Below are 16,712 nucleotides of genomic sequence, written 5' to 3'. Positions count from 1 at the left end.
TGAACTGAGTCGACTTTTCATTTTCTACTATTAGTTTACAATAATAGCTGCATTTGGGTTTTACATTTCTTTTAAAAACATTTCGTAACTAATGAAGTAAACAATGTAGTTATGAAAACACTTGAAACATATTACTTAGCTGTGAATATACGTTCACAACCCAATTTCCTGCTTAGAAACCTACACATATAAACCCATCTAAGTCATACATATATGTATATCACATAACTCAGTTACACACATATACATGCATTCCACAAACTTCGAAAAACACAAGCATATGAGCATATCTAAGCAAGAAATCAATAAAACATTAAATGCAACTAGCTGTAACGGTATACGTATGTTCTATGTCCCATCTATAAATATATAATTTAAGGGTGTAAACGAGCCGAACTTGAACGAGTAGTTCTTGCTTCAGCTCGGCTCATTTAAATTTTTAAAGAGCTCATGATGAGCTTAGATTCTGTGCTCGAGCTTGACTCGCCAAGGAAAAACCTTATGCGAGCTCGAGCTCTCCCATTAGCCGAGTTGAGTTGCTTATGAGTACTTGGCTCTGCTCAGCTAGAATAGGATTTTTTATTTTCTGATTTAAAATAAAATAACAGAAGAGCATAAAGAGGAGAAGATTTGAGCTCTTTGCGAATTGCTTCCATGCCCAACCCCCCATATGATCTTGCGTACACATCATTTGCCTTTGTCGTTACCTTGGGGTTTTGTAAGTTAGCAAGGCAATGTCTAAAAAAGACAAAGATATAAAAGAAGAAGATGGTGGAATGGATAGCGTAGAGATGTTGTAGATGAAAGGTTTCGTAGCTTTGAAGAGATGACTTGAAAATAGTGAAAATAAAGTATGGAAAAAACAAAAGGGAGAAATTATCCCCTCCACGAGCATCTATTGGTGAGATCGGCTCAAAGTCACCTGATGAGTGATCCGATTAAAATATGTTATTTTATGATTTTATTATACTTGTTCAATTAGGACAACAAACACGCGTGCACAACATCATAGCAATTAGGAATTTCAATTGGTAAATGATATTTGTACACACTTTGTACATACACTCATATTTGGTATGAAACTCATGCATTTGGGACCCATCCAATATGCAAATCCCACACTAAATATGAGTGTGTGTACAAAATATGTACAAATAACAAATCTCATTCCAGTTTAGATGTGTGTTATAGCTGTAACCAACAAATCTCAAATGTATGACTACTATCATATCAAATATAATCACGCAATCTAGATTAGTCCTAAAATGTGATTTTTGATTTGCGTGAAATGTCAGCATAACAATTCCTATATCAATCCACGTGTGTCATGCGAATGGTATTTCGATAAGAGGTTGAGAAATTATCCCCTCTATGCGCATCTGTTAAGATCGTCTCTACATCACCCAATGAGCGAACTTGACCATGGATTAGAATAGCTTATGCCTTACCATTGTAACCAACTATCATCATCGAACAATTTACATTTAGCCAGACAAATCAACAGTTCAAAATATACAATAAAAAGCAAAATTTTGAAACACAATATACTTTAATCACGAACCATTTAGATCGTTTTTAAACCCATCATGTCTAAATAATAATAATATTATTAATTTGGTTATATATTATACTTAAGTGATATAATAATAACAGTTAAGCTATAAATTCTGAATTAAGCAATAAATATTTAATCAAAATTGTTTGCTTGTGTGAAGTGTGAACTATTAATTAAGCTATAAATATAAATATGACTATGGAATCATACTTATAGCTTAATTGTTCAATATTCATAGCTTAATTTGTAATTATGTGAGCTTATACTTATAATAAAGTGAACTCAAAATTATAGTTTATTTTCTAATTATATATTTATGAATTATGATACAACAATATATAATCTAGATACCTAATTAATCTATATACTTACATACTTAATATAAATCTAATGATTATATCATATGATCTAAGTATTATCATTTCATTTTAGATCTTACATTATGTGATCTAATGCTTTCTAAGTATCTAATGATAGAAAATTGTAATAATAGTCAATATAAATATTAACTAACATATATATTAAGTTAATAACATTAACATTTATAATTTTTATATGATCATATTATTAATATTGACTATTAATATATATAAAATATTGACTATTATTACTTAAATAAATAATATACACAGATTTTGGACTTGGATAATTTGAAGGTGTATACCAAGGAGACTTTTATGACCACGGTGAGTAAAACTCACATGAATACTCGTTATTATGATTCTTTATGGCATGATTATTTTATGTATCAAATGTGCATGTTTATTACTATCATGAAATACATTTTAGAATGATGTGAAATCTACTTTTGTATAAACGGAGATGAATAAAGGAATGTTTCATCGTATGAGTTTTATAAACGTATGCATGTAATTGACAATGATTAATTGTATCATATGGCATGGCGTGTTATGTATGCATAGTAGCCATGAGCTTACTATTTTATGAGGAAGACTTATGGTCCATTGTTTATTTTTATGTTGTTTGGCTTTGGATCTAATGGTTATAGGTGATCAGCACAACCATGCACAGGTGGTGGTCACAATAGACGACATCGCTAGTGGTGTGGATCACTCGGAGTTAAATTGGTCGGACCACTAGCGGTGACGGTATGCGGTATCACCGCATTGATGTTGTACTACAGCTCTCACGAGACAACTTAAACACAGCCGAGAAGGGGTTAAGGGCTTGGGTAGACCATATGGCATATGATTATGACATGTTCACATTAAATATCATAGATTACATCTACAATGCATCAACATGGTACTCATGTTATTCAACAGTGGAATACTTTTCAAACCCTATCGTTCCACTTAAACTTCGTTTTTATTCTTTTACTGGCAGCTCGTTCGAACGAAATTACTGAACGAGACATCTGTGACCATCCTCGTCTGGATGAGTCCAAACGAGGCTTACTGCTTTCATCACGTCTCGATTGAAAATCACTAGGTTTAGATGGATGTCTGGGAGTGTTACTCCCAAAATTAACCATGAATCCATTTTTAACACTTCTAGAACTCCTCCTTAGTTCGTTGCAATGTTTATGTATAATACCCCAAAATATTAAATAGGGTTAAGTGGGCTTTATTTAAATTAATGGGACTATTAGGGTTTTGTTAAGGGGGTGAATTTTCGACTTCATGTTCTGAACGAATGTTCGAAGTATTGGCCGAACATTCAACCTTTGCCACTCAACGAATAGTCGAGTAGCTATCCCCAATGATTGGAACATTTGGTACAGTCGACCCTATATCAAAAAGTATACCCATGCGTTTGGTATGTGTGATAGATCATACACCAAATGTTTGTAGAAACACTAAGAGTACAAAACTGTTTGACAATTAGCTCGAACGTTTGACAGGCCGTGGTTTTGAAAAAAATAACACCTCAGTAGCCTAAGTGTAAAGCCCTGAGAAATTAATTGGTAATTAACGTCACGGTTTGCCTCCCAATCCCATTTCACAAGAAATAAGACTCAGGGATCTCTACACTTTAAAAATAGAATTCTATACTGATCATTGGAAACATAAAATATTCTATCCACATCAATTAAAACCAAAGCATCTACCAAGAGTCATCACATTAACTAAAATTACTATACAAATCATCGATATAAGAGATCGAAACTAAACCCTAATACACAATTAGGCCTCAAATGTTAAGCCTGTCACATCACCTAAAAGTACTAATTACCATGAGCGGCATTCACAATTCCGCAATCAATCCTCAAGCATAACGGGATCGATCTGGTTAGTGCTTGAAGAATCATTGCAAAATTTTGAAAGATCACTCATGGTAATTAGTGCTTTTGGATGATGTTGTAGGCTTAGCATTTGAAGCTCTGTTGTATATTAATATTAGTTTTGGATATTTTTATATCGATGATATGTATAGTGTGATTTATGTTAATGTGATGATGCTTAGTAGATGTTGTGGTTATAATAATTAATGTCGATAGAATATTTTATGTTTTCGCTTCGTGGTATTCTAAACACCCATGCATGTAAAAATACCAACTTTTTACGTAGAACTTTTTCTTATTTGTAAAGAAACCCTAGTTTATCCGAAATCTACTATTCTCATACTCTATATTTCAAAGGACTTGTGCAGCACAACGACGTATTTACGTGTATAATCCAATTGCATGCGTGCCCTTTTTCCTATAGTTTTATGAAAATACTTGCTGCATAAAAAAGAATGCAAACCCAAGTGTATGCTTTCACAAGTAATAAATTTTCAATAAGTACGAGGTCTATCTACAAGGAATGATAGATACTAAGTAAAATTCCTATTATCGTATAGAAAAGTAAATTGAGTTGTTTTTCCACTAAAAAGTGGAGCAATGAGGAGATGATAAACTAAAATTAAATTAACTAAACTAAATTAATAAAAGTGAGATTTGAGGAAATTAATGAAAAATACTAAGGCTTCAGGGATCCACTTAGCAATTTATTACGTATTCTTGAGACATATATTTTTTTCTCAACTGGGTAGAGAATCAACTCTTCTTCTAGTTGGAAGATAAAACAATTAAGTGCAAGAAAAAATAAAACATAGATTGAACCTGGTTGATAAAAATTTGATTTAAAATGTTACAGTAAATTAAGCATTCAATATATTTTTGAATCATAACAAATTAAACAAAGTAAGCATTTGATATAAATAAAAATCATAATGAATCAAAATAGACTTGTCACATGAAATTACTTCCAAATAAAAATCATCCTCAATATTCAATCATTAATGTATGAAGAACAACAAATAAAATAGTCTCAAGAACAAAAAAAAAAAAAAAAAAAAAAAAAAAAAAAAAAACGCTTCACCCCTAGCCTTAGTTAGAAATTTAGCCACTCAATGTATTAAAATACATGACAAAGTACAAATAAAAGACATGAAAAAAGAAAGAACTTGAATTTTAGGGACAAATCCCCTGCATTAAGCCTTTGTTCCCTCATCTTCTCTCTTGTACCCCTGCTACCCGTCCCCTGTGCTAGAGAAAGTAGCTGGAAAAAAGTGCTTCCCTATGCAAGAGAGAACTGGGGGGAAAAAAAAATTGATAAGTCCCCCAGCTGCTTGTTGCGCCTGAAGAATTTATAGGAAAAAATTTCGACCTTTCCTCTTTATGAAGAAAGGAATTTTTTCCACACCATTTTTTTTTTCTCTATGCACTGCAATTCAACGCTCATATTCTATTCACATAAGCTTTTCTTCTTCCTGCATTTCGTTGTAGTTCCCACGCATGTCCTTCAACAAGTCTTTGAAAAGTTTGAGTTGATTTCTGTAAATTCCAGATGAGGACATTTATTTCCTCTGTCAACTTTTCTTTATTTTCTTTAACTGGGCTCCACATAACAAATCAATTTGCTGCATTTTTTTTTTTGAAAGAAATTTGGGAATTTCATTACTGGGTCAACTCATCTCGCTCCGCGAGCACAACAGCATAGATGGATACAGGGCATTCCCCAATCCAAGACTTGTCTAGAAGTTTAGAACTGGCACACTTGGCCAACACATGCGCAGCCACATTAGCCCTCCTCTTCACATGAGACACCTCTACAGAAAGAAAGGAACTAAAACTGGACCGAATATCTTCTATGATCTGGCCATGAACTTAATTACATGCACCTGTCTTCAGTAAGCCTGAAGCCACCATTAGAGAATCCCCTTCCAGGATCACCTTTGAACCCCCCACTTCCTTGCCAAAGGAAAGTGCATACCAAGCTACCGTAGTCTCAGCCAGAAAAGGATCAACAATATAAGGGAGGTGTTTGGCTCATGCCGCTACAACTCTTCCTCCCGCATCTCTAATGACAACCCCAACTCACATCTTCCGTGCCACTTTGTCCTCGGCAGCATCAACATTAATCTTCCATTTACCATTTGGCGATTTGGTCCATCTAGGAGGGGTCATAGGTGGGGTATCTCGAATGATGGTGCTACTGTGATGTGTTGCACTGAATTCTGCCAACGCTAGTCTCGACCTTTCAACCACTTTAATGGGTGGTGTAAACTCACTTGTAAATACAAAGGAGTTCCTCCGCATCCAAATCATCCTTGCCACCGTACAAGCTTCCACTGCCTCCTCATTAGACAGCTTCTCTAAAAACATTTGCACTAGCTCCTGGCCATCAATGACCGACATCGCAATCTTCTAAAGCCGCCTACTGCATTCTTGCCACACAGCCACCGCCGCAGGACAACTCCACATACAATGCACCACTGTCTCGGGCTCTCTAAGACAAATAGGGCAGTCTAGAATGGGAACAATCTTCTTCAAAGCTAGGTTTGATTTATTTGGCAGCAAGTTATTACACACTTTCCAGCAAAAATGTCAAACCATTGGGGGGGCATTGAAACTCCATATTGACTGCCAGACCAATGCATCTCCTATCTCCCTAGAGCATTCTCTCGTCTCCTGAGTATGCCAAGTCATCATCAAATAATAAGCACTCTTGACCAAGAAAACTCCTGAGGCATCACCCTTCCATATAAGTCGATCTGGTTTCCCATGGGGGTTGATCCCTATACTAAAAATGCGGGCCACATCACCTAGGTTAAACAACCTCTGGATAAGCTCAAAGTTCCACCATCTTGAGGCATTATCAATGAGGCATGCTACTTTGGCATTCGGATCCATAGAAGGATGTGGAGGACTCAATAAACGTGAATGCAGGGCTGGAAGTCATGCATCACCCCAGATTTTTATACTCTCCCCATTGCCCACATGCCATCCTAATCCCAATTTTAGCCCTCCCCGTGCTTGGCAGATACTGCGCCAAGCATACGAAGGATGTCAGCCAATCTGTGCCACCAAGAACTCTCCCGAAGGGCAGTACTTATCTTTTAGGATCCCACCAAAGAATCCAAATTATTCAACATTCTCCACCCTTGCTTCACCAATAGCGCCTTATTAAACAAAGTAAGGTCTCGAAACCCTAATCCTCCTCTAGATTTCGCATTACTCATACGCTCCCAACTCATCCAGCTTATTCTAGAATGATTTGCTTTGTGACCCCTTCAGAACCTGGTCATCATAGAGTTGAGAGATCTGCAGAGAGCTTTTGGCAGTTGGAACACACTCATGCTATACGTTGGAATTGCTTGAACTGCTTTAATCTAGATCTCTTTCCCTACCTGAGAGAGGAATTTTTCTTTCCACCCGTCCAACCTCTTTTGGACCCAAATACAAATAGTAGCGAAAGTACGTGTCTTGGATCGACCTACCATCGAGGGGAGCCCTAAATATTTCTCAAAACAATTGGAGACCTGAATCCCTGCAATTAGCCCCGGTGCTCTTGCTAAAGAAGATAGCAGTTTTGGCTGCATTCAATTGTTACCCTGATGGATGCTCATAAGTGTACAAGACTCGGGAGATATTGCTCCACTCCTCCGAGGTAGCCCTGCAAAAAAGAAGAGAATCATCTGCCAAATGGCTTAGTCTATATCCCCTTGCCGAAAGTGGAACTCTAGTGATACGTTTTTCCACCTCCACTTTTGATGGTAATGAGCTCAGCCCCTCCACCACAATAAGGAACAGGTACGGCGATAGAGGATCCCCTTGCTAGAGCCCCCTTGAGGGAAATTTTTCCCATACGGCACCCTATTCACCAAGACCGAGTAGGATACACTTTTCACACAGGTCATGATCAATGCAATCCATTTCTCTTCAAAGCCCAAAGCCCACATCATAGCCTCAAGGAAAGGTCACTCCACATGATCATATGCCTTTCTCATGTCCAATTCCACAGCCATGAAGCCTTTCTTGCTCCTCATTCGGGTATTCATCGAATGCAAGGCTTCATAGGCAACCAGCACATTATCAGTGATCAGACGGCCAGGAACAAACGCACTTTGATTATGGGAGATTATAGAAGGCAGCACCAATTTGAGTCTATTCGCTAGGACCTTTGCTATCAACTTGTACAGTACATTACAGAGGCTAATATGCTGATACTCACTTATTGAGGAAGCAGTAGGGGACTTAGGAATGCGGGCAATAAAAGTCTCATTGATCGCAGAATCAAAGGTACCCCCATTTAAAGAATGAAGAGTAGCAGCCCTTACATGGTCTCTGATAATTCCCCAGTGATGTTGGTAGAAGCTCACTCCAAATCCATCCGGACCCGGAGATTTGAGGGGGTGTATTTGTGCCAGGGCTTGGTTGATTTCCTCGATAACAAACTCAGCAAATAACTTCTCATTCAACTTAGGAGATACTCGACCCAGAACTGCGTCTGTGCAATCAGTAATCCCTTCAACCCCCTTTGTGGTGAACAGCTACTGGAAGTATCCTTTGAAAGCCTCCCCAGTTTGCTCCAAGGTACTCCATTCCATTCATGCCATGTCTTTGGTAGAACCAATAAAATTAGACCTTCGGCATTGATTGGCCCATGAGTGGAAGAACTGTGTGTTCCTGTCCCCCCCCCCCCCCCAGCAAACCAATTTCTTTTGGCCCTCTGCCTCCATTTCATATCCTCCATCTTAAGGAGCTTATTGAGATCTCCCTGCACTTGCTTTATGGTAGCCAAGTTCCCTAAGTGCTCGGCATTTTGTAGCCTGTCAAGCCTCTTGGAAAGAGTAGCTATTTGTCTATCAGCATCAGCAAACTTGCTCTTACTCCACTCTTTTAATCTAGTTTTACAATTTACCAGATTATTCCACATGCTACCCAAGGGGTTACTCACAGCCCCCTCCCTATTCCACGCCTCATTAACCACCACCAAACACTCTTCATCTAAATTCCACTTAGCTTCAAACCGGAAAAGTTTGGGAGGAATACGGCTTCTAGAATCGAATTGTAACCAAAGAAGACGATGATCTAAGGTACTTACTGGAAGAACATCTACTACGAAGTTAGGGAAATTGGCATACCAGTCTGGGGAGGCGACAGACCGATCCAGCCTTTCTTTGACAAAAACTGTCAAATCCCGTTTGTTACTCCACGTATATTTAGAGCCACGATAGCCTAAATCACTCAGATTGCAATCTTCCAGTGTTAACAGAAAAAACCTCATATGGGCTTCATTCTTGATCGCACACCCTACCTTCTCGTGATGACTCACAATTTCATTAAAGTCACCCATGCAAAGCCATGCAGAGGAGCATAGAGAGCTAAGGCGTGATAGAAGCTTCCGAGAGCTTTTATGTAGTGCCCGATCAGGGTGCCCATAGAAGCCAGTAAAAGTCCAAGGGAAATTCCCCCCCACCATGGTAATTAGCGCTGTGACATGTTTTTGAGAATAGTTCACAATTTTCACTTCCTTTTCAAATTTCCAGAAGAAAACCAAACCACCACTATGTCCAACAGGATCCACCTGGAACATTCCCTTGAAACCGAGGGAGCACCGTAACCATTGCAATTTATCTGACTTCACTTTTGTCTCGATAAGAAACAAAAAGCGAGGTTTTTTACTTTCACCAACCAGTGAATCTCCCAAACTGCCCAGGAGTTCCCCAACCCTCAGCAGTTCCAACATAGGAGATTCGGAATGATTGGCGGGGCTGCTCTGAAGCCACTGCCGAAACACAGTCACCCTTGGAAACAATTGGTTCATACCTCAAAGCTTCGATAACAAACCCATCCTCCGTAGTAACTTTCATTGCAAGGAATCTCTTCCTTCGGGTTTTCTGGCAAGGTTCTTCGAGACAACTTCTTCCACTGCCTTCCCCCCTCAATTGGAGACTCCCCCACCCCAGTGGAGACAGGGTTTGGTCCTCCTGCCACATCACCTTCTTCTACATACTTCTTTTTACACTATGAGATAGTGCCTTGGACTTTGAATAAGAATCCTCCAGAGAAAGCTCAAAAGAATGATGCCAACCTTGGGCTTCCTGTGGAATAGTTCGGATTTGGGCTGGCTTATCCGCAAATCGGGGCTTCTTAGTGACCTCCACAACATCATGGGCCCGCTCCCTCTCGTTTGACATAGCAGCTTTTGGAGTCACTCTATCACTGGGCCTCGGCCCAGGATTCGGCCCTTTGGGGATAGGTAGCAATTCGTGTGAGTGATTTGAATTTGAAATCACCTTATAAGTATTCTGGCTCCCTCCCGCCTCCATTAGATTCTTTCTTTTTCTGTTCCCTTGGATTTTCGCTCCCCTTCCTAATTCAGCTTGTCCCTCTAGCTCCTCTTTCCTTTCCTGTGTATCATCCCATTTATTGGTATCCCGTTTTGAATCACGAATATCCCCAAAATCTCACTCCGGGGTATCCGTTTCATGTACGGCATCCCTAGCATGATGCCTTTCCTTTTTGGGGTTTGCCCAGGCTTCTGTACCTCCACCCCTCGCTGTCAATGACATCGAAGAGGGGGAACCCGCTGCTCTGTTCTCCTTCGGTGCACCGAAACCTTGGGATGAGTCCTCATCCCCAAGCCATGATCCCCATGCTGCCTTACCTTCTGTATGATTCATTTTCTTCCCCAACTGGACAGTGCAGCCCTTCTGATCATGGAGGATGCATCCACACTTGAAGTAGAACCCTGGTAGTTTTTCGTATTTGAAACACACCCAACAGGAGTTTCCAGTCAATATTAGCGCACGGCCACGATCCAAAGGTTGGTAGAGGTTAATGGATACTCTAACCCTTAGGCATCGGCCCCAGCCCGCATCATCCTTGGCAATGGCCACATCCTCCACTTTCCCTATCGACCCTCTAATCCTCATTCCGACACCACGATTCATACATCCCAATGGCATATCATGTATTTGCACCTAGATCGGAGTGGAGTTGAATTCCATTTGGGATGGAGGAGTTTTCCAGTCAAATTCATTTAAAATGAGCAAAGAACGCTCATAACACCATGGTCGTCCCTCCAGGACACATTTTCGATCACTGTCTTCATCAAACTCAAAAGCCAAAGATTATCTTGTATCTCTTTGAAAAAACTCTTCATGTTGTCCTCCATATGCGCAATAAAAGGGATTTGAATGCCTCCTTGTTGAGTTTTTTGGGAACCCCCAACCTGCCCACCAAACATTTTGACCCCTTTGCCCGCAGTTCTTCCGTCTCATCGTCGCCAATTGTAATACCTTGCTGCTCCCCTTTTGTTAAAGGAATACAACCATAAGGATCCCCACACTCCTCAGCCATGAAACGAAATCCAGTAGACAACTAGATTTAAACCAGTGGTGATTGGTGGGACATAAACCTCCTATCACAGTGGCAGGAAGGAGACAAAAAAATTGGCAACTCTGCTATGGTTCAGACCGACGATACCCTAGAGAGCCGGACCAACGAAAAATCCCTTCCTCTAAACTTTTGACATTTTCTTCGTTGCTTGACTTTGGCTTCCTAATTTGCTGCATTTAGTTCTTACTTGATCCACACTATTTGCTATTCCTTCTTCTTTTGGATTTTATGAAGCCCACACATACATTTCCTTTTCCCACGCATATAGAGAAGCAACGCCAGTTTAAAGACCCCTTTGGCTTGCATTTTTTTATTTGCCTTGCTTTGCTTTGCTTTTGTATTTTTTTGAATTTTTCAATTCCAATGAAAACATAATACATTGCATTAATATCTATTTAAGCTCAACTTTAATAATTGAATAATATTCCACAATTAAATATAAAATACAAGAATTACTACAAAGCAATGTATGATAATGCTTACTCTAATTAAAGAAAATGTGTACATTTAAGCTATTATCAATACCTTTTAAAAGCTCATCCCAACACAACTCAGGATTTTAACGACTCAAGGAAAAGAGCTAGCCACATCTGCGCTATCACCTCAAACTGGCTAGTCAATTTAGAGCTTTCCTAGAATCCCTTATAAAGCTCAATTTCATTTAGTAACTAAGTAATGTAGGACTTAGTATTCATGACTATCTTTATAAACAACTCACTTCATGTGGGGCTACTCATCATCTTTCCAATGTGGAACATGGGTGTTACAAACTCACTCCCTTAAACCTTTAACGTCTTCATCATGACCACGTCATGCGATGCTTCAATACCACATGGTCTGGCATTACTAGGTGACTTTGATATCATTTGTTTATGTAATAGCCTTCTCCAAGTGGTATAATATTGTCCACTTTGGGCCAAGCTTGCACGGTTTTGTTCTTGGGTTTTACCCCAAAAGAGCTCATGATGTAGATTTAAGTGTATGTGTATATCAATAATAAAATTATCACTCGTAATAATACGAATCTTTGTAGGATATGTCTATATGAGGGTGTCGAGCCTCAAAGACTATAGGTTTTAGTTGTTAAATTATCAAGATTAATTCTAATCTAATTCAGAAAAAGATAATTGATTTTCTTTTGCAATTGAAACTAAATAAAAACATAAAAGTAAAAGATAAGATGAAGAAGATATATGGGATTGACTTCACTATTAACCTCATAATGATAGTAAACCGTAGTTAACATGGGAATTTCATTTACATGAATGATATGACTCGTGTGTGCTTGTCAAGCACCCAACAATATCATCAAGAAAACACTTTTAATAAGAAATAAGAATAACCCATCTTCAGTAGGCACGGATCGTCCACCTAACTACTAAGATGAAGTATGATTTGTCTTAAGTATCAGAGTTATCTCCCGTCGGCCCGTTCCGTTATGCTCTTGTGATAAACTTTTCCTTTCTTTTCAGGCATTTCGGATCATTACCTCGGCCCCTAATCCTAATCAGCTGTTCTAACAATCCTCACCTTTTCTAGGAGTCAGTTGGGGCAATCTTGTTAGTGGAAGCAAGTAAATTATATAATATATATAATCTTATTCAGATAAAAATATTTATATTTAAATTGTACGTGAAATGTCTCTTATACCCTTATAAAAGTTTTAAGAATACAAATATACCCTTAATTTAATTTAATTTTTTTTTTTTTTTTAAGGAAAAAATGATCCACTGCGTGGTCGGGGCCAACGATGAGCCATAACGTCGCCAGGAGGAGTCAGTCAAGGGCCACGATAGTAGTGTTTCTGAGACAACTATATATATTGATTTCTTTTCAATTTTTGGCTTAGAATGAGTTGATTACCGTTTGTCCTATGACATAGAAGTGGGTTTTTGTCAAATTGAACTTCAACATTCACTTCATGATCTTGTGCATGCATAACTGCCTAGCGCTTCATAAAAATGCCTATTTCGAACTAGAAATGTCTCTTGTACAACAGTTGTGCAAAAGACAAGAAACATAGATCGAGTGAGTTTCACGTGAGACCCACCCATATCTCTTGAATCCTGCACAACAATTGCACATGCAAGAATCATGCATGTCTCATTTCGAACATACTGAGACCATTGACGTACTCTTCAAGTTTTTGTTTGATATTAAGCCGTATTAAGACCCATGGCCACGCCATGGGTCTTAATTTAATTTTTTAAGTATTTTATAAACAGTGGTATCCTAGTAATTTTTGTTTGAAGGTGGAATTCAAAAAGGAATACCACTGAATTTTTTATTTTACTTCTTTTTTCTGGTTTAATTAGTCGAAGCAAGTTAACAACTTGAGAAACATTTTAACTAGTTCCCAAAACTGTGTGAAATTTCAGTGGGTGCAATGGCCCCCACCCTCCTAGTCTTGAACGTGGTTCCGCCACTGTTATCCCTAGAAACAAACATATATATATATATATATATATATATATATATATATATATATATATATATATATATACCTAGGATGATAGAAAGATACATAAGATGGATTATTTATGCTTAACGCAAGGATTACATAAGGATTAGATAGCCATGCCCAGTGCGAGTGACCAAAAGGCAACCAGAAGATAAGTATTATTATTTAGAAGAAGAGTAAACTGCATATATAGTAAGAGATATTTTTACTTAGGCAAATTAATACTGCAACTTGTAGGTAATGGCTGTAAGGCTCTAAAACTTTCCTATTTGAGATGCAATTGTATTTTTTTTATTTGTAAGATATTGTTTATATTCTTTGCACTCCCAATCAGAGGGAGATATTTTAAACAATGTGAAATACGGGAATATTTAAATCAACATGATGGTGATTTAAACAAAATAATAATAATAATAATAATGATAATATTTAAATCAACATGATTGTTTGAACTTCATAGAGATTGAGAGTGCTGATTGATGAGGCCTTTTAAAATCATGTCCAACTTTTTCACCTTTCTTTTTTTTTTTTTTTTTTTTTTTTTTTTTTTTTTTTTTTTTTTTTCGAGAGGCATTTTAAAAACATTAACTCTATTGAAAACTCAATAGATAAATGGACCACAATAATAAGAAACCTTAACGATTGAATGATCATTACTAATTAACAGCAAATTGTTTCCAAGAGGTAGTTCAATCGGTCGGGGACCACGCCTCATGAAGCGGAGGTCACTAGTTCGAATCCTCCATCCCCTCCAACATGTAAAAAAAAAAAAAAAAAAAAAAAAAAAAAAAAAGCAAATTGCATTATCAAACAATTAAATAAAATTTTCATTTTTATATTTAAAATTCTCTTGTTAATGTAATCTTGCAACCCATCCTCAGCCATATCATATACCACCTTTTGGGTCAAATTAAAAGGGAACAAAAAGAAATTAAAGGCTGAGAAGCAGGGAAAAATAAAATTCAAGGCCATTAATATTCCCATCACGTTTAGCAAAACAATGAACATAACGGTGGAAGATCCCACAGAGCTTCAGCAGGATCATGCACAGTTTCCATATACTCGTGGACTCCATTCATTGCATATAGCGAAGCTGATATCTGTCTTTCAACTTTCATCCTCTCAAATTCTGAAATCTCCAATTCCGCCGCGTCATGAAAAGCTATGTTCTTTGGCAAATCCAACGCTTCTTGAGTAAACAAAAACCGATCAAAACCCCACGAAGGACCACACTGAGAAGAACCCAGCTCAAATTCCTCGCTACAGTTTCTTAAATCTGGTTTATATGCATTATCAAACAACTGCGTATCTTGGAATACCTCAGAAGAAGCGGATTTTCCGTCGCTGCTTCTGGAAGTACTAGAACTAGTAGTATTACTGCTAGAACTGCTAGTAATTGTGGAAATGGTAGCATCTACGTTAACCTGTTGTTCTTTGGCTTCCTTTCTGTTGTTGAGGAGATTCCGAATCCGACAAGCGAGAGGAGAATCCGAGGAGACATGGGTGATGAAGTTGGTGCGAGTGTTGGATCCACGAAGAAGGCAAGCGGCTTCATCGTAAGCTCGGGCGGCTTCTTCAGCAGTCTCAAATGTGCCGAGCCACATCCTTATCTTTTGTGTCGTGTCTTTAATCTCAGCCACCCATCTCCCAGAAGGCCTTTGTCTCACCCCGACAAACCTGTTTGTGTTTCTGCTTCTGTTTCTTCCTCCCTTGAACTTGCTTTCTTTGCTTATTGGAATGCCTGCCTTTTTCATATGCTGCTTTTGTTGTTGGAATTGAATCTCCATTGCAGATTTCCACGAGACAATAAGCTGGTTGAGAGGATTTCGATTTAAAGAAGGGAGACAGAAAAAAGGAGAGAAAGTATTTTAGCTCTAAAAGGTAGTGGAGAGCTCGTCTACATGTTCTTGCTTGAGTGTTAATGGAGATTTATATCTGAATTTTCTATAAGCAGTTGGTCTAACACGTATTGGCAGGTTTTGTTTTCTACTTGTCATCTTATGTTAGAATCATTAGTAATGTGGACAAAATATCAGTCAATTAAGGCTTTTTTCTCCCTCGTATACCCTTGCTTTGACATTCCCAAAATGACTAATCTAACCTTCCTTTATTTTTATTTTTTATTTTTGGCTTAAGTCTCTTTTGTAGTTTTTCTTCATAAAAAAATTTAGAATTAAATCTAAACCGTTGAAAAACCTCCATGAAGCATCTAAGCCAGCTGAATTCATGATATTAAAAACTCAATTTTGAGAACAGCTGATAGGGTCTTCAATCAACCGCAACAAATAATAAGAGAATCACCCTCATACAAACTTCGAATATAACTTATTTTTAAAAATCGGCTTATAAAGGAAGGGTGACCAACAACTTATAAACACATGATTAACATTATACTTAAATTATATAAAATACTTCAAATCGTAACACACGAACACCAAGATCCATAAGTAGAAGAAGAAAAATTATGCCAACTTAAATGACAATATTATTATTTAATAAACTGTCATATAATTGTCATGACGTGTGGCATTGAAAACAAGCCATATATTGGAAATATATTTTTATTTTTTTTTACAAGTACAGATCGATCTAAGGGCTAATTTTTGTTGTTACATCATCAAGTTGTATAATAGTTATATAATATTATATTTAATATAGTATTACTCAAAGAAAAATAATAATGTTATTTAGTAAACGGTTATACAACTGAAATGAGCCGTTTGGTTTTTTTTTTTTTTTTTTTTTTTTTTTATAATATGCAAGTGCTTACGCCAAGGTAAATGACAATTAAAATAGGGAATTAGGTTTGGCATTACAGGGACATTAAAAGTCATTACACAAGCCCAAGGTCGCCCTAAGATGGGAAAAATAGAATTTGGAAGACAAAGGTGGTTGAGTATATTTTATCCCAGCGAGAGATGCTTACTCCTTAATTTGTCGTCTCCATCTCTGTGTTACCTTAACTAAGTCAAACATTCGACAAAGAAAGTCGTGAAGGCACGAAGGCTTGCCACTTGGAGGCACCCAAATAACCCTCTAGACGACCCCTAAAACCAAAACAA

At 37.7% G+C, this 16,712-nt stretch overlaps 2 protein-coding genes across 2 annotated transcripts; both read right to left on the bottom strand.

Annotated features, from left to right (window-relative positions):
* Positions 1–7,762: 7,762 nt before the first annotated feature.
* On the bottom strand, positions 7,763–10,117 carry LOC133873303 (uncharacterized). The gene is made up of 4 exons (XM_062311024.1): positions 9,880–10,117; positions 9,615–9,775; positions 8,569–9,573; positions 7,763–8,335 (listed from the first exon to the last, which is right to left on the bottom strand). The coding sequence occupies exons 1-4, from the start codon at positions 10,115–10,117 to the stop codon at positions 7,763–7,765; spliced, it is 1,977 nt and encodes a 658-aa protein (XP_062167008.1).
* Positions 10,118–14,464: 4,347 nt separating this feature from the next.
* Positions 14,465–15,566, bottom strand: LOC133873057 (ethylene-responsive transcription factor ERN1-like). The gene has a single exon (XM_062310772.1). The coding sequence runs from the start codon at positions 15,435–15,437 to the stop codon at positions 14,640–14,642; it is 798 nt and encodes a 265-aa protein (XP_062166756.1). The 5' UTR covers positions 15,438–15,566; the 3' UTR covers positions 14,465–14,639.
* Between the last annotated feature and the right edge of the window lie 1,146 nt (positions 15,567–16,712).

Source organism: Alnus glutinosa, chromosome 7 (genome assembly GCF_958979055.1).
Source record: "Alnus glutinosa chromosome 7, dhAlnGlut1.1, whole genome shotgun sequence".
In the NCBI taxonomy this organism is placed as follows: Eukaryota; Viridiplantae; Streptophyta; class Magnoliopsida; order Fagales; family Betulaceae; genus Alnus; species Alnus glutinosa.
The sequence above is the reverse complement of the archived record's forward strand: the minus strand, read 5'-3'. Positions and strand labels throughout refer to the sequence as shown.